At 35.8% G+C, this 21,718-nt stretch overlaps 1 protein-coding gene across 2 annotated transcripts in view; it reads left to right on the top strand.

The window, feature by feature from the left end:
- The window catches only part of PPP2R3A (protein phosphatase 2 regulatory subunit B''alpha), a 161,898-nt gene that overhangs the window by 88,041 nt on the left and 52,139 nt on the right, over positions 1-21,718 (top strand). For both annotated transcript variants that reach the window (XM_021678884.2, XM_044920419.1), the window contains exons 6-9: positions 1,513-1,599; positions 5,550-5,706; positions 8,290-8,338; positions 8,958-9,047. In XM_021678884.2, the coding sequence (XP_021534559.1) occupies positions 1,513-1,599; positions 5,550-5,706; positions 8,290-8,338; positions 8,958-9,047 (383 nt within the window). The remainder of the gene's footprint in view (positions 1-1,512; positions 1,600-5,549; positions 5,707-8,289; positions 8,339-8,957; positions 9,048-21,718) is intronic.

Below are 21,718 nucleotides of genomic sequence, written 5' to 3'. Positions count from 1 at the left end.
AGATTCTGAAGGGTCAGGAATTAGCACTGCTATAGGATAAGGAAAGCTGGGCAGCAGAAATCTGGGCCTTCACTCTGAGGCTGGTTTTTCCCTGCTCTGTTTGAGAATCACTCTCTTTGCTAAGGAATCCAGAAGGGGAATGGTGGTTTAGTCCCTCATTAGGCCTACTCTATGGATAGATGTCCAAATGTCTTCCCTTTTTTGTTCTTGTACTAAAATAACTTTTAAAAAGGATCTAACCTTGAGCACCTGGGTGGCTCAGTTGGTTAAGCATCTGCCTTCAGCTCAGGTCCTGATCCTGGGGTCCTGGGATCGAGTCCCACATCAGGCTCCCAGCTCAGCGGGGAGCCTGCTTCTCCCTCTGACCCTCCCCCCTCTCATGCTGTTTCTCACTCTCTCTCTCTCTCTCTACCCCCCTCAAATAAATAAATAAAATCTTTAAAAAAATAAATAAAAAGGATCTAACCTCTTCCATGATAAAACCATCAAGGATACAGGATTTCTATTAGATAGTCAAAATCAAAGGCAAAGTGTCAAAAAAAGTTGCTTGTGATGAGCACTGGGTGTTATATATAAGTGATGAATCACTAAATTCTGCTCCTGAAACCAGTACTACCCTATATGTTAACTAACTAGAATTTAAATAAAACCTTGAAATCAAAAAAAAAAAAATAGTTTTTAAGAAAGCTGCTTAAATTGCTCTTCTCACTACTGCTTCCTTTTGGAGGAAAAAAACAAAACCAGTGGGTCAAAGAGAAATTAAATGCGTAGGCATAACCCCAGGTAAAATTGTTAAGAATACACTGCAGCCTCCTCCCTCCAGGATAGCAGCCTTGTCTTCCTTCTCCAACCCTCCACTACACCACCACACATGTCATCAATCTCAGACACATTTGCTACCTGTTCCCTCCTCTCTCATCCTGTCCAGGGTCTTCTCCAGAGTTTCACATCTGTAATTAAACTCTTTAAAGACTAGCTAATAACAAAATTGCTCATGCCCAAGTAAGGACTCAGTATATGAGTTATCCCAGATGTATTTGAGTTTCCAGAAAGAGTCTGGAAGACTAGAAGTCTTTAAGACTCCAATGAATAAGGCTATAATAACCAGAATAATGCCCTCTTGAATCATACCAGGCAGCCATTCTTATGACCCACCTAATTGTTAAGCCAATCCAGTGTGTATTTCCCACCTCATTTGCCTTCCCAAAACATCCAGCCCAATAAACACTGCTTGAATCAGGCATCACTGTATGAGAGGTAAATAAAGTGACATGTAGGTAGTTGGGAAATGCAGGCTTATGAGCAAAGAGTATCTTTCTATTGTTCTTGGAATTATAGGGGACATGGGTGTAGATTTTTAAAATATGATGTTAGTTTTTATTAGAAATTACACTTGCCATAATTGGAAAACCAAAACGTAGCTTGATTCAAGATACATTCATAAGATGGCCTTTGGTGAAGTAATAAATATCTTCAGTATTTTTATTTGATTTGTTTTCCTTTTGGAACCAGGTTATTCAGAGAATATTCTACACAGTCAACAGATCTTGGAGTGGAAAAATAACTTCGACAGAGATAAGAAAAAGCAACTTTTTGCAAGTACGTCTCTCATTGGAATTCATATATAAGAACAAGTTAGGGACACCTGGGTGGCTCAGTGGGTTAAGCTTCTGCCTTCAGTTCAGGTCATGATCCCAGGGTCCTGAGATCAAGTCCTGCATCGGGCTCCTTGCTCAGCGGGGAGCCTGCTTCTCCCTCTGCCTGCAGCTCTCCCTGCTTGTGCTCTCTCTCTCTATGACAAATAAATAAATAAAATCTTTTTTAAAAATTAAAAAAAATAAATAACAAGTTAAATAATTTATTTCATTTAACAAATATTTGAGTGCTTATTGTATGCAAAGCACTTTCACTACTTCCAGTCATTAAGCATTTACCAGATACCTGGGATGTGTTGGGGAGAACAAAGAAGAATAACAAGGGATTTTTATATCAAGGCACATGGACTAAAAGAAAAGTGCACAGTCACACCTGACGAAAATTTCCACAAAAACGGATAACAAATATGCAGAGAAGACCTCACAGAAAGACTGACATGTGATCTTGACCTTGGAGGGTATCAGAAGTTTATCAAAGTAAAAAATCAGAAGGGGATTCCAGATAACAGGAGCAGCATACGCAAAGGCCCAGAAGCATGAAAGTGTCTACAGTCTAAGACCACAGTCTAAAGTGGCCAGTGGTAGGGGCGCGTGGGTGGCTCAGTCGTTAAGCGTCTGCCTTCGGCTCGGGTCATGATCCCAGCGTCCTGGGATCGAGCCCCACATCGGGGTCCCTGCTCAGTGGGAAGCCTGCTTCTCCCTCTCCCACTCCCCCTGCTTGTGTTCCCTCTCTCGCTGTCTCTCTCTCTCTGTCAAATAAATAAATAAAATCTTTTAAAAAAATAAAAATAAAGTGGCCAGTGGCCCTGCAGAGTGACCAGTGATACAGCCTGAGGGGTGAGATGAGCTGGGTGTGGAAAGGCCTCGCGAAAGGAATGGAGGGGTTTCAACTTGATCCTTTCAGCAACGACTCTATCCAGCTCCTCGTGGAGTGGAGAAAAATACTAAAAAGTCCTTTTAAGAAAGCATACATTCCATTCAGTTATTTTATTTATTTTACCAAATAAGAAAGTATTGACCACTAGTGGGAGCCTTTTACCGAGGTAATCTTCATGCCTGATTATTCAAGCTTCCATTAACCTAAAGAAAGAATTGTTCATACTTGAAAGGAAAGAAAATATTTTATTTTCAATGAATCATACTAAATGAAGCTTAGGTTAATAATACAACCTTATGTACTCTTTATTTTTCCCTGTCTTCATCTGAGACAAAGTAATGAAGACTTGGCAAAATTAGCAGCCCATAATCCATATAAAACCTTTTTTATTCTAAAATGAATAGTAATCATCACAGTCATTGTTCATATTTATGGAACACCTGGTGCCTGCCTCTCTCAGTAGGTAACATGGGATGGGTTGAGACGGCAGTGATTCCATAAGGAGGCCTTATACCTTAGGAATGGTAATCCCTCACATTCCTGAAGCACATAGTTTGTAACAGTTTCTGGCATTATTATAATACATATTTTTTTAATTGATGATAAAATTTGAGGTGCAGGTATGGTTGAATGACTTAGATAAGATCACACAGCAAGTAAATGGCCGAACTGGAAACAGAACTCAAGTGTTCTTCCTAGAGCATGATTTAATTCTTTCCCTTCTTCCTTAGCCCTCTCCTACTCTTCCTATTCAGTACATTATTCATAAATGTATGCTCATGATTTATATGCTCATAAAGCATTCAGATAATATGAACATATCGGGAATAATCAGCAGAAGTCACTATTTATCCCTTCACCCTACCATTTCATTCCCTTTCCCAGAGGGAACCCATCCATATTATCTATGGTTTTATTCCCTTATATTCCCTTATATATGTATACATGGAGTAAACAGTTTTATTTTGTATGGCTGCTTTTTTGAGGTGGTTTTTTAAAATATATGAGATCATTCTGTTAATTTTTTTTTTCACTAACAGCATATGTTAACATTCTTTTCATTTCCATGCATATAAATCTATCTCATTCTTTTAACTGCTGCATAATCTATGGCATGGCTCCACCATAACTAAATTACATATTCTCCTATAGAGGGTGTTTAAGTCATTTTCAGGTTTTTCCTATTTGCAATGATGCAGTGAATATCCTTGTACTTTACTCCTGTGTGTATATAGGTAAGAATTTTTCTAGAATAGACTACTGGAGGGGAAACCCTGGATCAAATGGTATATGCATTTTCAGGGTTGTTTTCTTTTTAAGATTTTTTGTTTTCTAGTAATCTCTACACCCAGCGTGAAACTCAAACCCACAACCCCAAGATCAAGAGTTGCACACTCCACCAACTGAGCCAGCCGGGTGTCCCGAGTGTGGTTTTCAGTTTGATAGATCCTGCCAACCTAGCCTCCTAAAAACCTGTGCTAGTTCATACTTATACATTCACCAAAAGCACAAGTTATCTGTCTTTTTCATGCTATGATAATCCAGTAGGGGAGAATGAGAATGAGAGCTCCTTCTCAAGATTTGTTTTATTGCACATATTCTCTGTTACATGTGTTAAAGAGCATTTTATAAAACAAAACGTTACCAGCCATGTTTGGAAAACAGGAGAAAAATCGTATTTCATCACCCTAATACAACTAATAGCATTTTTGTATGTGTTCTTCTAGTCTCATATAAATGTGCAGATTTTAGGATTTTACAGAGTTCTTAGTATATGTAATCTTATAGCCCATATTTTGCACTTACCACATCATGGTTTTCTTTTGTTTCTGTGTAGCCTTTATAATTTTTACTGGCAACAGAATCTTCCGTTAAGAAGTTTTACTATAATAATTTATGTTCTCAGCTTGCCAAGGCATATTGGTTTCCCAGTATTTACATTTTGGAACATAATTTTTTATCAGCGTAATGTATTTGCATTATGAAATAGTCACCTCTGTCCCTTATAATATTTTTCACCTTGAATTCCATTTTATTTTCCAATAATATTGACACGTTTTCTTTTCGTTAAGATTTAGCTAGCATATATTTGTCCTTTCTTTTTAAACTTCCTTTTAAATTTTATTTTAGATTTATCTCTTATGGATAACATATACTAGATATGTTTTGGGGGGGGTTGTTTTTATGCTCAATCTGAAAATACTTTAATATGGAGACTTAATTCATTTATCTCTGCTGTGATTATTGATATATCTGATCTGATTTCTGCCATCTCATTTTGTTTTTTCTATTTCTGAAGGTTTTTTTATGGCTTCTTAAATCTTTCTTCCTGAATCTTTCATTTCTGAAAACATCTTCATTTATCTGCCCACTTATATGATAATTATAAGAATTGTAAGAATTCTGGGTTCAAAATTATTGTTTCTGGTGTTTTCCATAAGGACACACAGTGGGTCAGGGGAGCCCCAGGTTAACTTCCAGCTCAGGGCCCTGCAGCTCCATCCCCATGGCTTCTACGCCAGGCCACCACACATCAGCACAATGCTATACATAAGTCACCTTCATGGTAAACTTGATCTCATTACAAAACCAAACCTATATGTGGATTTCCACTTTACGTAATAGAATAGATGCTCACTCTTCATAATTTTGGAAGGTTACAAGCAGTGTCAGTTTATGACCATGTAATTCAGCCTGTTGTCTAATTGTTCTCGCTTGGTGGTCTGGGGACCTCTGATGGGCTACAATCTCCTTGGTAACAGTCCTTCCCTTTCCTTGCTTTTAAATCCTCCACTGCATCTAACCCTTTGCTAAGCATAATACAGAACTCATAAATGCTTATAGATTGATCATTTGATTAAAGGTTGGAAGAGGTTGCCTATTAAAAGTTCCTGGTTTGGTACCCAAACCAAAAATTTTAATTCCATTTAAAATTAAACTTTACTAGACTGTATAACAGCCAAAGCTGGTTTTCATAATTTTAAAATAAATTAATCTTTCTCTTCATACTATTTCAGACTTTAGCCCTTTTGGAAGAAGAGGAAGATATAAACCAAATCACAGATTACTTCTCCTATGAACATTTCTATGTTATTTATTGTAAATTTTGGGAACTAGATAGTGATCATGACCTCTACATCAGCCAGGCTGATTTATCTCGATACAATGAACAGGGTAAGTGTTTTATAGATGTTAAAACTTAACTATTTTGAAAAAGGCAAGAGTTATATGAATTGTTATATGAATGGGAAATTCCCATTTCTTAAATTCTTTATCTAATCAAGTCCTCTTTAAAGAGCCAAGAATTTTTAAGTGGGAATGGGTGAAGATATCAATTTTTTATTTAGAAGGCAAGTATAGAAGGGACTTTAAGTAAGCAGTTAGAGTCTTTGTTTTGATTAATTGCTGAGTCTTTATAGTGATGTTTATTTTCTAATGATGAATTGAATAAGATCCATACCTAAGTAAAGTTTATTTGAAAGAGAATGTATATACACCCTTATAAATTTCCCATTTTACCAGTGTTTATGAACAGCCAAGGATGAAAATGTTTCTAACTTGCCAGTGTTTTCCAGGAATCATAAAAACTTACTTTTTGGAATTTAGTTCCAGAGTAAGTATTTTCCCTGCAGATGAATTTTGTGTGCTTTCTTTTATCAGAAAGCAAAAATATCACATATCACATGATATTACCCCTTTTGCTTCATTTTTACCAGTAGTAAACTTAGAAACCACTACCTGATGATTTAATATTCTTCACCAAACACCAAAGTACATTGACTCATTTTTTTCTCATAAGATCGTCCCTGGGAGTGCCTGGGTGGCTCATTCGTTAAGCATCTGCCTTCGGCTCAGGTCATGGTCCCAGGGTCCTGGGATCGAGCCCCGCATCAGGCTCCCTCCTCTGCAGGAAGCCTGCTTCTCCCTCTCCCACTCCCCCTGCTTATGCTCCCTCTCTCACCGTGTCTCTCTCTGTCAAATAAATAAATAAAATCTTTAAAAAATAATAGTAATAAGATCGTCCCTGTTCTATTCTTAAATGTCTTCTCAGGCACTACAGATTTTTTTTTTTAATCAGCCTTTAGCCTTTTAGATGTAGCAGAGTACAAATCTTAAACAAATGCATTGAATTTCACTTCTGTTATTTGGTATATCTGTGATTAACCACTTACATCTTAAGAAAAGGTTCATTCTATATTACGTCAAGTTTCGTAGAACTTTCCATATATAAGAAAGAGTTCTACCTCTCAGTTCTCAGGTGCCAACTAGGTATCGAGGGAAAATACTCAGATGTACTTATTGATAAACAAGCAGCACTTGGTTTAGTACTCTACCTCCCTTCTTCAAGTAGTCACAACCTTCCCGTCACCAGAATAGCATAAAAATGGAAATATTCACAGGTGTATCAGGTCATCTTTATTAGCGCTGCACCTTCTAATCGCCAGTGGCCAGATCATCTGTGTAACATGAGGTCATGCAAAACCTTACAGGCTCTAAAGCATGCTGACTGATATACCATAATTCTCACTAAGTCCCCAAATATTGTATATATATACATAGCAACTCAGTAGAGGCAGGTTAAAATAATGAAGTCCAGAAAAGTAGGCAGCTAGGCCTGCATGATGAAGGGGTCACTGAGACCATGTAATTGCCAGTCCACCAACCTGTCCTAAATGGGACAGCATGATCTTCAATTTTAGGCTAAACCTTCCAAATTTAAAGACTTTAGCTTTGAAATTAAATTCCATGCCTTTCCTATATAGCCCTCTATTTGTCTATCTAGTACAAATTATTAACCCCATAAACCAATGTTCAACAAAGTATTAGAGGGTCCTTATATAAGCTTTGTGGCCAGGCATGGCTATACTGACCCCCATATTCCCAGCATCTTCAGCCAAACTAATTTTACCTTTTAACTCTGTGCAGAAGAATTAGATGCTGGTAGCTACTAACTCCCTAGTGACTCATCACTTGTTTTGAAATTGTAGTGTACATGCCATTACGTGGGGCACTTCTTAAAAGAACAGATTCCTGTCCTCACCAGATCCCTAGGTCTGAGCTGTACTGGCATATCCTTTTGTTAAAACTAAAGCCTTTAGTTATTTCGAACCAACAATGAGGTACACTGCTATAGATTTTCTAGGACCTATCATCAAAAGCAGTATATTGTCTTAAGATATAATTGTGTCTCTCCCTGAATAAAACTTACTGATAAAATTTCTCAAATTATGTGTTATGTTCTGGACTCTTATAGAATAAAAATATTAGAAAAGTATGTGGTATGTTTAGGTATCTTCTATAAAATTCTACTTGAAAGCATTCTCTGTTGTTTTACTCAAAGTCCCTTATATTAGGAGCTGCCAATCATTTCCCCTTGAATTTCATGATAAGATAAAATTTGTCTTGTTTTAGAGGAAAAGTTGTCCTATTGGATAACAAGATCAATACAAATTCTATACATTTTTGTCTTAGTTGTCCTGATGTTCAGAACTAACTTGCCGCTCAGCTACATTAATACATCCCAGCTATCGGGTGTAATCATTTGCCTGTTCTTTTTTTTTATGATTAATTAATTGATTATGCCACCTCAGATTCTTTCAAAAATATAAATTATACCTAGGTAAAAATTTAAATACTCATAACTTCTCATTATGGAAGACTATTATGTTTTAGCTTGTAGCTAAATAAATTTGCCAGAAGTATTGCCTTTATGCAACATGTTTCTAACTAGCTTTGTACGCTCTTGTTTACATTTAGCTTCATCAAACAGAATTATTGAAAGGATATTCTCTGGGGCAGTAACAAGGTAAGAAAAAGCATCTGAGTTTAAAAATTAATTACAGATGGGGAACCTGGGTGGCTCAGTGGGTTAAGCATCTGCCTTCGGCTCAGGTCATGATCTCAGGTCCTGGAATCCAGCCCCATGTTGGGCTTCCTGCTCAGTGGGGAGTCTGCTTCTCCCTCTCCCTTTGCCCCTCCCCCCACTCCTGCTCTCTCTCTTTCTCAAATAAATAAAATCTTTAAAGAAAAATGAATGAATTACAGGTAACACTTTAACAGTCTCATTTTAGCACAGCTTCCTGCACACCATGGCTTCATACAAGACAGTAGTACTTCTTTAATTTACGGGCATCAATCCTTTACCTAAATACAGGTAACAGTATTTGATCCTGGTGGTTATTTGCATTCAAATTGGAAACCAGACTTCTTTCTTCATACCTACAAATGTCTTCTGGTTTCACCCTCCAGGCCTTTGCAAACAATATAGGAAATGGAAGGGATGCTCTTTGTTAGGTTTCCAGCCTTCTGATTTTTCTTTGACTTAATTTCCAAAGAATGATGTTGCTTTATTTTTTAGTCTGTCATCCTACTAAATTTATCTGAGTAATTGCTCAGGAAACTTCATAACCATGTGTTTTCTTCAGGGGAAAAACAGTACAGAAAGAGGGAAGAATGAGCTATGCAGACTTTGTTTGGTTTTTGATCTCTGAGGAGGACAAAAGGAACCCAACCAGGTATGACTTCTTTTTTTTTTTTTAAATCAATTAATTAACTTATAGTGTATTATTAGTTTCAGAGGTAGAGTTTAGTGATTCAGCCAGATATGACTTCTAAGTTTCCTTTGCCAGGAATGTTAAACCCTTGAACAAAGCTTGATAAAGTCATGATGTATACACAGTGGATGCCATCTTGACCTAGGGGCACCAAGAAGAATTAGACTTAGTGTCTGCCCTCTCAGACTAAATCCATAGTTACAGCATATCAAGACAAGTGCTTTTACCCCCAGAGATAAAGGTGAAATGACATGTGAGCTGGCCCTGAGAGTTAAGTAGGACTAGTAAGCTTTATATGGGAATATATATTATGAGTTTTCATTATTTTATGATCTTGATGGTTCAGTAGAAATTAGGGAAAGAAGCAAATTGTGGATGATTGGTACAGACAAATTAGAATCATCTCTCCTTTCCCTTGGCACTCTCAAACATACCTTGATTTTTAGTTGTGAACATATACATCTGTTTCTTGCCACTAGTCTGTCTCTTGTTTAAGCCAAAAATCTAGGGCCCTCTCTTCTTTTTATTCCCAGCTTGTGTTAACACAGTACCTAGCACATAGTTTGTGCTTAGTACCAAGGGACAGAGAGGCTACGGTCCTTGGTGCTGCTTGCTAGTATAACTGACTCAGCTGTCTGCATATTGGTTCTAGAAGTTATCTAAATGTTGGATACATGGTTTGGAAATCAAGGAAGTAGAAATAAAACTAAGCTATTTCTTGAGCAGCTCATTAGATTATTTTTAAATAACTTTGTTTTCCATTTCAAAGAATAATTTATTGTCCATTATAGATAATTTAGAAAACATGGATAACCAGAAGAAAACAAATTTTAATACTAATAATTCTAACATACAGAATAAGAGACTATTAAAAGTTGGTATATATTGTACAGTCTCTTTCATATATTTTTACATACTTTTTGGATATTTAGATTAGTTCCATTGGATTAAGTCTTAATTACCATACACTCCAAAATTTTTATGGAATGCTTTCCAAAACAATAGTTACAGCTAAATGGTTGTAACATCCACTACTTTTTTCATTAACATAAATTCCCCAAAATGGAATTGTTAGGTTAAAAGAGTATAGACATTTTAAAGGGCATTTATAAAAATTATTAATTTGCTCTTCAGAAAAATTGTATAATTTTATACTTTATCAACAAGGTACTGAGCATATTTCCTATAACCCCTACTAACACTGGGTATTTTCCTCTTAAAAATATTTTCCAATTTGATAAATAAAAAATTCAGTCATGGGGCGCCTGGGTGGCTCAGTTGGTTAAGTGACTGCCTTCGGCTCAGGTCATGATCCTGGAGTCCCGGGATCGAGTCCCACATCGGGCTCCCTGCTCAGCGGGGGGTCTGCTTCTCCCTCTGACCCTCTTCCCTCTCGTGCTCTCTGTCTCTCATTCTCTCTCTCAAATAAATAAATAAAATCTTAAAAAAAAAAAAATTCAGTCATATTTTATTTTGCATTTGATTACTAATGAGGCTGAATTTTTTTCATATGTATTCAGTCAGTTTTATTTCATTTTAGTCAACTTGCTTTTTCAAGTCTTTTGCTCATTTCTGCTGGATTAGTTTTTTTAAGTTTATTGTTTTATCACAAATATACATTAAGTATTTTAAAAATATAAAATACATTCAAAGCCTTAATATAAAATTCATTCATAATTCCATGACCCATATTTAACATTGGTATATATCCTTCCACTCCTCTCTTTCCCTCTCTACCCACTCTTTCTTCTCCTTCTCCTTTCCCTCCTCCTTCACTCTTTCTCCCTGCACCAAAAGATATACTATGCTAAATGGTATCATACTATATAGATTTGTAAAACACTTTTTCACATAACAGTATATTTCCATGCCAGTAAGTATGCATCTTTATAATTTACCATTAGTCCACTATTTTGAAAGCTTAGGTTGTTTCAGTTAGATCACATGAATTTCCAAAGATCTGAAGACTATGCGTTTTTCCAATTCTTGTCTTTTCAGTGTTCTGTTAACCCTCAATCTCAATCATTTATCTATCTTATTTCCTCAATTATGAAAAAGCTTTCCTCAAATAATTCTCATCCATGTTTTCCTCTTTCTGGAACCCCTATTATCCCACAGGACAAATGAAGAGAACTAGAAATGATAAGAAGATTAATAACAAACTCTATGAACATATACTTATTCTCTTCTCTCAATGTCTTAAAAAAAATAAATTACATAAAGTAATAGAACAGTGTAGTTCGGGGTTTGTAATATATGTAGATACAATATGTATAGTAAAGTAATAATTAGAACAATGTAGTTCTGGGTTTGCAATATATATAGATGTAATATGTATAGCAATAATAGCACAAAAAAAGGGAAGAAGGAAGAAAGTTATATAGGAGTAACATTTCAGTGTCTCACTAGAATCTGAAGTAGATTCTAAGAAGTTAAAAGTGTATATGGTGGCCCCTCTTTCTGTGTGAGCCCCTCTTTCTGCTCACACAGAAAGAGGGGCCACCATATACACTGTCTTGTCCCCATGCTTTAATAAAACTGCCTTTTTGCACCAAATAAGTAAATAAATAAATAATAAAATTAAAAAATAAAAATGTATATGGCAAGCCCCTAGAGCAACCACTAGAAAATTAACTCGAAAATATATAGTGAAAAAAAACATTAAAAGAATTAGAATGTTACACTTAGAAAATAATTCACTTAATATAAAAGAAAGCAGTAATGGAGAAACAGAAAAATGCCAAGACAGATAGAAAACAAAAAGTAAATGGCAGACATAAGTCTAACTATGTCAATAACGATTTATAAATGTGAATGGATTAAGCATTCCTTTAAAAGGCAGAGATTTTCAAACTGGATTTAAAAAACCAATATATAATTATATGCTATCTACGTGAGAAAATTAGATTTAAAGATACAGTAGGGAGAAAAAAATGAAAGGGAAGTATAGGGATATGTCATGCAAACAACAACCACAAGAAACTTGGAGTGGCTTTATAAATATCAGAGAATGTAGACTTTAATACAAAAATAGTTACTAGAGATGAAGAAGGACATTTTATCTGATAATAGGTCCAACAGGAAGACACTACAATTATATATATGCACCCCACAACATCAAACCCTAAAATACATGAAACAAAACTGACAGAATTAAAATAAACAATTCAACAATAATAGTTAAAGACTTCCATACCCCTCTTTCAGTGATGGATGAACAACCAGGAAGATCAACAAGGAAATAGTAGTCATGAACAACACTACAAACAAAACTATAAACCAAATAGCCTAACAGATATCTACAGAACACTCAACCTAAGAACAGTTGAATATATATTCCTCACAAGTACACATGAAATACTCTCCAGGATAGAACATGTGGCAGGCCATAAAACGGCCTCAATATAAAAAGAAGTAAAATCATACAAAGCATATTCTCTGACCATAATGGAATAAAATTAACAATAACAGATAGGAATTTGGGAATTTACAAACATGTATAAACAACACACTGCTTAAATAACCAAAGGATAAAAGAAGAATACATCAAAGGAAATAATTTGAAATGAATGAAAATGAAGGGAAAAGTACCAAAACTGTAAGATGAATGAAAATGGAAACACAGTATGCCAAACCTCGTGGGATGTAGCAGTGCTACATGCAGTGCTAAGAGAAATGTATAGCTATAAATGCATATACTAAAAACAAGAAATGTCTCAAGTCAATAACCTAACCTTCTACTTTAAGACACTGGGGAAAAAAAGAGCAAATTAAGCATAGCAAACACAAAGAAGGAAAGAAGAAAGATTGAAGTGAATAAATTAGAGAATAGAAAAACAATAGAGAAAATCAATGGAACCAAAAGTCAGATTGTTTTAAAAAGATTAATAAGGCCTTAGCTACACTGATCAAGAGAAGAAGAGATAACATTCAAGTTGTTAAGGTCAGAATAACAGCGGTAACATGAATGCTGACCTTACAGGAATAAAAAGGATTGTTTTATATATACTAACTTTATACTTTATACTAACAAATTAGATAACTTAGACAAAATGAGCAAATTCCTAGAGGGACACTGGTTCAAGATGAAATAAAAACTCTGGATAGGAAAAATAATCCCAGGCTGATATGGCTTCACTGGAAAATGCTACCAAACATTTTTAGAAACAAAACAAATGAACCAGGGGGGTGCGGCACTGGGGAGAGGCAGGCTGAGAAACAGATTCTTAACTATAGAGAACAAAACAATGGTTACTGGAGGGGAGGTGGGTGGGGGGATGGGTCAAATATGTGATGGGGGTTAAACAGTGCACTTACTGTGATGAGCACCGGGTGTTGTATGTAAGTGATGAATCACTAAATTGTATATTTGAAAAAATAGTAATTCTTTACAAACTTCCAAAGAATAAAGGAGTAAAGAAGACTTCCAGATTCATTCTACGAGGCCAGTATTACCCAGATACCCAAACCAGACAAAAATGCAAAGTTGGTTTACCATGTAAAAATCAATATAATATACTATATTAATAGAACAAAGGATAGAAACCACATGATCATCCTAGTAGTCTCAGAAAAAGCAGTTGAAAAAGTCCAATGCCTCTTCTTGATTAAAAAAACACTTAAATTAAAAATGGAAGGGAATTTCTTTGACCTGATAAAGGATATCTATGAAAAACCCACAGCTAACAACTAGTGAATAGTGAAAGATTGAAAGCTATTTCCTATGATCAGGAAAAAAACAAAGATGTCTGTTCTTTCAACATTGTACTGAAGGTTCTAGCCAGGACTATTAAGCAAGTTAAAGAAAAAAAAAAAAAAAGGATCCAAATTGGAAGGGAAGAAGGAAAACTATCTATTTGAATATAGGAAATCCCAAGAAATCAACTGAAAAACTATTAGAACTCAGTAAAGATTAAGTAAGTTACAGGATATAATACAAATTTATAAGAAATCAATTCTATTTCTATGCACAATGAAAAGCCAAAAATAAGGAAATAATTCCAGTTACAATAGAAGCAAAAAGAATAAAATACCTAGGAATAAATTCAACAAAAGAAGTATAAAACTTATACTGTGAGAACTACAAAACATTGTTGAAAGAAATTAAGGAAGATCTAAATGAAATGAAGGCATCCCATGTTCATGGATCAGAAGGTTTAAAAATAGTTAGAATGCCAGTACTCCACAAATAGATTTGTAGATTCAAAGCAACTCCTAAGAAAATCCCAGCTACTTTTTGTTGTTGTTTTTGTGGAAATGAAAAAGCTGAATCCTAAATTCATATGGAACTACAAAGGGATCAGAGTAGCAAAAATAGTCTTGAGAAAAAATAAAACCATAGGATTCACACTTACTCATTTCAAAATATACAAAGCTAATGTAAACAAGGCAATGTGATACTGGCATAAAGATTGACATTTAGATAAACAGAGTTGAATTAGGAGTCTAGAAGTAAAAATAAATCCTCACATTTATGGCTAATTGATTTTCAACAAGGATGCCAAGATAATTGTAATGGGGAAAAAAATAGTCCTTTAAGAAATGGTTCTGAGAGTTGGATATCGACTTGCAAAAGAATGAATTTGGACCCCTACCTCACATCACAAACAAAAATTAGCTAAAGTAGATCACAGACCTAAATGTAAGAACTAAAACTACAAAACTTTTAGAAGAAAATATAGGAGTAAATTTTCATGGCTGTGGTTTTTTAGATATGATACCAAAAGCACAAACAAAAGAAGAAATGGGTGAATTGGACTTGAAAAAAATTAAAATCTTTCATGCTTCAAAAGACAACATCAAGAAAGCAAGACAGCCATAGCATGGGAGAAAATATTTGTAGGTGATCTATCTGACAAATGACTTGTATCTAGAATATATAAGTAATACAACTCAATAATAAAAAGATTAAAAATGAGCAAAAATCTAAATAGATATCTAAAATATCTAATAGATATGTCCAAAGAAGATATATACATGGCCAATAAGCCCATAACAAATTTCTTGATATGATTAGTCATCAGGGAAATACAAATCTAAACCACAATGAGATACCACTTCACACCCACTAGGGTAGCTTTAATAATCAAAAAGTCAGATGATAACAAGTGTTGACAAGGATATAGAAAAATCAGAACTTTCATATGCTGCTAGTGGTAATAAAATGCTGCAGCCACTATGGAAAACACTCTGACAGCTCCTCAAAGAGTTAAACATAGAGCTACCATATGACCCAGCAGTACTATTCCTAGTATATCCAAGAGAAATGAAAACATTCACACAAAAACTTGGACAACCCATGTTTATAGCAATATTATAATAGCCAAAAGATAGGAACAACCCAAGTATCCATCAACTAATGGATGGATAATAAACAAATGTGATATATCCATATAATCAAATATTATTTGTCAGTTAAAAAAATGAAGTACTGATGCATACTAAAATACGGTTGAATCTTGAAAACATTATTCAAATTATAAGACACCAGTCACAAAAGACAACATATTGTATAAATACATTTACATGAGTTGTCCAATACAGGCAAATCTATAGATATAGAAAGTAGGTTAATGGTTGCCTAGACTATGAGGGACCTAGGAGAAAATGAGGAATGAGTGCTAATGGGTATGGAGTTTCTCTTTGGAGGCAATGAAAACTAATTGTGGTGATGGTTATGCAACTCTGTGGATGAACTAACAACCATTGAATTACACATTTTAAATGGATTATTTATGTGATATGTGAAATATATCTCAACACAGCTGTTTAAAAGAAAAAGTTGAGATAATACAAAATATAGTCTCTGACCATAATGGAATTGATGTAAAAATAAGAGAAAGATGACTGGAAAGTCTCCATACACTTGGAAGTTAAACAACATACTTCTAAACAACCCATGGGTCCAAAAATATGTCTCAAGGAGAATTAGATAATCAAAAGATAGAGGAGTGCTATGAATATTATATACACTATACATAAAGGTGGTGACTTAAATGAACTGGACCGATTCCTTTAAAGTCACAAATTAGGGGTGCCTGGGTGGCTCAGTCAGTTAGGCATCCTACTCTTGATTTCGGCTCAGGTGGTGGTCTCAGGGTCACGGGATCAAGCTCCCTTTTGGGCTCCATGCTCAGTAGGAAGTCTGCTTTAGTTTCTCTCCCTCTGACCCTCCCCCTGCACATGCTCGCTCGCTCTCTCTCTCTCAAATAAATAAATAAATCTTTAAAAAATAAATAAAGTCACAACCTAACAGAACTTACCCAGGAAGAAATACATAACCTGAATAATTATCTTATATCTATTAAAGAATATTGAGTTCAAAGTTAACAACCTTCTGAAAAACACATCTGTCAGCTCAGATAATTTCACTATTGTAGTTTTCCAAACATTTGAAGATGAAATACCAAGTTCTGCACTGCTTCTTCCAGAAAACAGAAAAAGAGGGAACAATTCCCAACTCATTTTATGATGCCAGTTATTACCTTTATACCAAAACCAAACACAAAAAATAAATAAAACTACAGCCCAACTTCCCTCATGAAGACAGACCCAAAAATCATTAATAAAATAATAGCAAATCAATGCTCAGCTTCTCAACTTCTCAGGCCCCCTCTTCCAGAATCAGCAAGTGCTAGGCTCCTCCTCTCTGGATTTCCTATTAGATCTCGACATCGTAGTTCTTCACTGCCCTGTTAATTTAGTCCACTGCCTTCAAACAGTATTTTTCCTCCAGATTTTGTCAGTGGGAGTGTTAATCCAAAATATTTAGTTCATCATTACTAGAAGCAGAATTCCTCAGGTCAACTTTTCATATCTTGAGACCCAGTTATGGATCTCTACTTAAAGGAACATCACCTAAAGAGATTTTTTGGGTCAGAAGCTTTCTTTTGTGTTCCTTTTCTGCCTTGCATACTGCCTTTCTCCTATTTAATAAGCTAGCATATTGTTGAGGCTTTATTTTTTGCCAGCTGACAAATGTTTTATATGCAATGGCTTATTTAATCCTCATACCGCTATCAATTTAGTGGTCCCATTTTGCAGTTGAGGAAACAGAAGCTCTGAGAGATTACACACACAGTAAGTGACCTAGCTTGGATTCAAATCCAGGTCCGTATGACTCCAAGTCCTGGGCTCTTTATCACTATAACATGTGGTCTGTTGTATGAGACAGCATGTTTGCATGTTTATCTTCTTAACAACTAGGCTATGGAATCCCTAAAAGAGAGTTAATTCTCTTGGTGTCCTGAAATTATTTATTGCATAAGAGACTAAAAATTAGGCCAATCATGAAAGAAAGTAACTCCTAATTTTGACTTGGTGATAGGTGACTTGGCTCCTGTTGGCACTTACGAGGCACAAGCGTGTGTACTGTCAGTGCTCACATTGCCTCACTACAGCAGAATGTGAGCAGACGGCAGTTACACCTTACTGTTTTAAAGTAATAAGGGAAATGTCTGTACATCAAAATCAAACTCTTAGGTAACAAAACGTAACAGGCAACACTTTGCAGGGTTCAGGTTTGTGCCTGATAAAAGACATGGGTAGAAAAAATTAGTTTCTTGAAAGAAATAATACTATACTCACTAAACTAGGATGAGTGCTTTGTAAAATACTGTTTATAAAATTAGAATCTTGAGTCCTTCCTATGCCTCGTTCTCTCAGGGTTAGATATGGAAAGTATCCAGGCTCTTGCAGCCCTCTTTTGGTATACACTTTGACCAACCTTCTGTTCTGGGTTGGTTTTTTTGTTCTTTTTGAGGGGAGGAGGGAGTTGTGTTGTTGTTTTGTTTTGTTTTGTTTTGTTTTTAAATCACATTCTGCTTCTACCTTGGTCTTCTGACTAGATGTCCTCAGTGGCAACTATCTCATTCACCTGTATGTGTGAGGGAAGTAGGCCAGTCAGTGCCTTTGAAGTTATAGGTGCTAAAATATTTATACTAATTATTCGAAGGAATATATATTTAACTAATCCCTAAGCAATAATGGAGTCTCCTATAACTTTCTTCTTCAGTAGCTTATAGGAATTATCAGGGATAAGAGATGTTTGGTCCAGAACTTTATTTCATTCAGCCCAAGGACAGGGGCAGGAAGTAATATTGTTTATGTGTACAGTTGTACAAGTACAGTTTGTCATGAATATAATTATGCTTTAAAACCAAAAATTTGTGGCAAATATAGTAAAAATTTAACACTGGTTCTCTGCAGATGATTATTCCTTTTGTGTGCTTTTCTGTTTTCTGACAACAAATAGTCATTACTTTCAGAAAATACCACCTGTGGTAAGGGGAAAAAATCTTTATTGGAAAAGAAAAAATTTTAGAAAGTACCTAGTATTTCTAATAAGAAAGTCCTCTGAACATGTCCTCCTGTATGTGTTTAACCAGCCAGCCAGCCCCTGCTTCTAAACTTTCAGGGACAAATAACTGTCTACTAAAGGTATATTGTTTCATTTTTCTAGCTCTAGGCCTAAAAACATCTTTCTTTTGTACATTGATCCTTTTTATGCTCTCTAATACAGAATTATATCTGATTCATCTACCCATGATACTCTCAAATATTTAAAGACAGCTATCAGGACACTTGGGTGGCTCAGTCAGTTAAGCATCTGCCTTTGGCTCAGGACATGATCCCAGGGTTCTGGGATCAAGTCCCACATCAGGCTCCTTGCTCTACAGGAAGCCTGCTTTTCCCTCTGCCTGCCACTCCCCCTACTTGTGCTTGCTCTCTCCCTCTGTCTCTATCTCTCTGACAAATAAATAAAATCTTTTAAAAAAATAAAGACAGCTATCATGTGGCTTTGGCAAATATCAAGGCAATATGTCTGTCTCTTTGCCTTCTAGCTTTCTTTCTCTCTTATGGGTTATAAAGACTTACTAAAGTGTATGCTTTAGCTTTGTTTATTGTATAGACTCTTTTATCTTAGTTCTTAACTTAAAATGCAACTGACTAAAGTAGTTTATATTTCTCAGTAAAATAAGTTGCCTTCACTTCAGTCCTGTTAGGTACTTGTCAAAACCAAGAGTTACTTTCTTTCTACTGTCCTAATTTTTATTATCTTAAGATAAGTAATAAGGAATTTGAAGGCTAAAGAGACCTTAGAGACTATTGCCACATATATTATAACCCTCTGCTCATGAGATCTCTACAAGGTTTTTCTCACAATCAGGAAATATTTCAAAATGGGGTAGTATTCTTTTGAAACTTATAAAACTCAAAGTAGGTGTGATATGACTGGATCTCACCACAGCCAAACTATTACTGCATGTTCATTGGATCCAATGCCTCTTCTGTTCTTTAATGGTAACATTAAACATCAAGCTGATACAATTTATTAAAAAAATAGTTTTCTCAAAAGAACTTTGCAAGTATATTTAATATTTAATTTGTTGCAATAGTAGAAAATTTCTCTCTCTGAATAAAGATACACATAGATTTTCGTGTGACTTACTTGAAAATAATAGTCACAACTTAATTTCACCTTTCTCTTCTCAAAAGATATTTTTTAAAACCATTAAATATGTGGAGGTTCTTAATATGCCTCAAGGACTACAAATGAGAATTTAACCAAGGGTCTCCCAGAACCTTATTGTGAGAAGTTTTATTTTGCCCCCAGGAATCAGTGGTTTTTTAGAAAATATTTGTCCCTGTCACCAGTTAATGCTATTGGCTTCATATTTTGTGATTAATTGATGCCATGGCTAAGCTTGCTACTCTAAGTGACAATGCTAAGTGATAAAGTGGGGATAATATAGTGTGAATAACCTACTGAGTGAAGATAGCAATTTACTTCTAGTACTTTTGTTCCCTCTTGAAATTACATCAAAGTGACAGTGAAGAGATTTTTTGCAAAGAATAAATTCATGGGGTGCCTGGCTGGCTCAGTTGGTAGAGCATGTAACTCTTGATCTCAAAGCATGACTTTGAGCTCCACATTGGGTGTAGAAATTACTTTTATAATTTTTAAGAAAAAAAGAAAATAAATTTGTTATTAACAAAAGAAAAAAGAGAAGAGATAAATATTTGGAAACTTAAAGTAGGTAAACCTAGCAGACTACCTAAATCCCAAGTTGACAGAGATAAAGACCAAGAAGCAACTGGATATACCCAGCAAAAACCTTCAAACATTCAAGACTTGGGGAACCATGGAAGTGGGTGGGTGGAATAAAGGTAAAACCAAAAATCAGGAGAGTTTATAGAAAGTTTGTTTGAACAAACAGTTGACCTCCAAATCATCTCTGCCCAGGCAAAAGACTGGTACTTCATTCCCGGGAGAGTATAAAATAGAGGGCCTCTGGGGAGCACAACTGAAGGTCTGGGTACCATACTGAAAATAGAATGCATACTGAATGCTGAGATGCCCAGTCTTCATTCCTCACTTAACCTACAGAATCCAGGCAACCTGTTCTGAACCTCTATGCAGGTGATAAAAGATGCTTTTGTGGAGAATCTGATCAGCCCAAAAATAAAGACCTTGAAGGTTTGACACTGGATCACTTCCAAGGAACGAACCCAACCAGATTATTTTACAGTAAAGAAACCCATAGATCAGAACTTCCAATCAGTTTTTTAGCATCTACTCTTAAATATGAGTGGAGAACAAAGGTCTTTAAATACCTCAGTAAAACCTCTTATGTAAAAGGTAGAGACCAAACAAGTAGAAGAGGGGGAAAGTAACATGGTGAAACAGACAACTTCCAGGAAAAGAAACCTACAGCAGCAATAACAAGACACTATAATAGAAGAAATTACATTCACAGAACATGAACAGAATGATACTTTTTATAAAAGAAACATTCAAGGAACCAAAAAAGAACCCTGGAAAATCAAAACTATGATAACAGAAATAAAAAACAAAATGTTTAGAAGATAAAGCTAAATAAACCTCACAGAAAAAAACACAAAAAAAGATGAAACAATAGAAAATAGAGAAAAGTTATGAAAATTAGAGAACCAGTCCAAAAAATCCAAACATAACTGGAAATTGAAATATGCAAGCCATGTATGCAATTTTAAAATTTAGCTGTAAGAGATTGATGTCAGCAAGATGGCAGAATAGAAGTTTCCATTGCTTGTCCCCTCATAGAAACATCAATTTGAACAACTATCTGTGCATAAAAATACCTTCACAAGAGCTAAGGATTCCAGTTAAGAGATGGCAGCACCTGGATGGAGCACAGAAATAAGAAAAGATGAAGAAGGTAGAAAGGAAAATCTCATATTACCTGTGTCACCGCATCTCTAAAGCCCAGGCAGCCCATTATGGAGAGACACCCTCCATAAGGGAAGGAGAGTGAAATGAGCACCCAACTTGACTGTGGACCCCAGCAACAGGCCCCCGGTGAACACCAATACCAGGCTAGCACCAGTGGGCCCAGCCACTAGGCCCAGCCCAATGCCAGGCCAGCCCCCATGGACCCAGGCTCCAAACTCACTCCAGCACCAAGCCAGACCTCACAACACCAGACTCCAAGCAGGCTACTATAGACCATCCTCCATAATTGTCCAGCCCCAGATTGGCCCCTGCAACCCCAAGCTTGCCCTAGTGCCAGATCAGTCCCTAGATCCCCAGACTCCAGCAAAACCCAGTAGACCTCAACCATGACCAGCCCCAAGAGACCCAGGATCCAGGT

The sequence above is a fragment of the Neomonachus schauinslandi genome, chromosome 1 (assembly GCF_002201575.2).
Source record: "Neomonachus schauinslandi chromosome 1, ASM220157v2, whole genome shotgun sequence".
In the NCBI taxonomy this organism is placed as follows: domain Eukaryota; kingdom Metazoa; phylum Chordata; class Mammalia; order Carnivora; family Phocidae; genus Neomonachus; species Neomonachus schauinslandi.
This window is presented reverse-complemented; position numbering and strand designations above follow the sequence as displayed.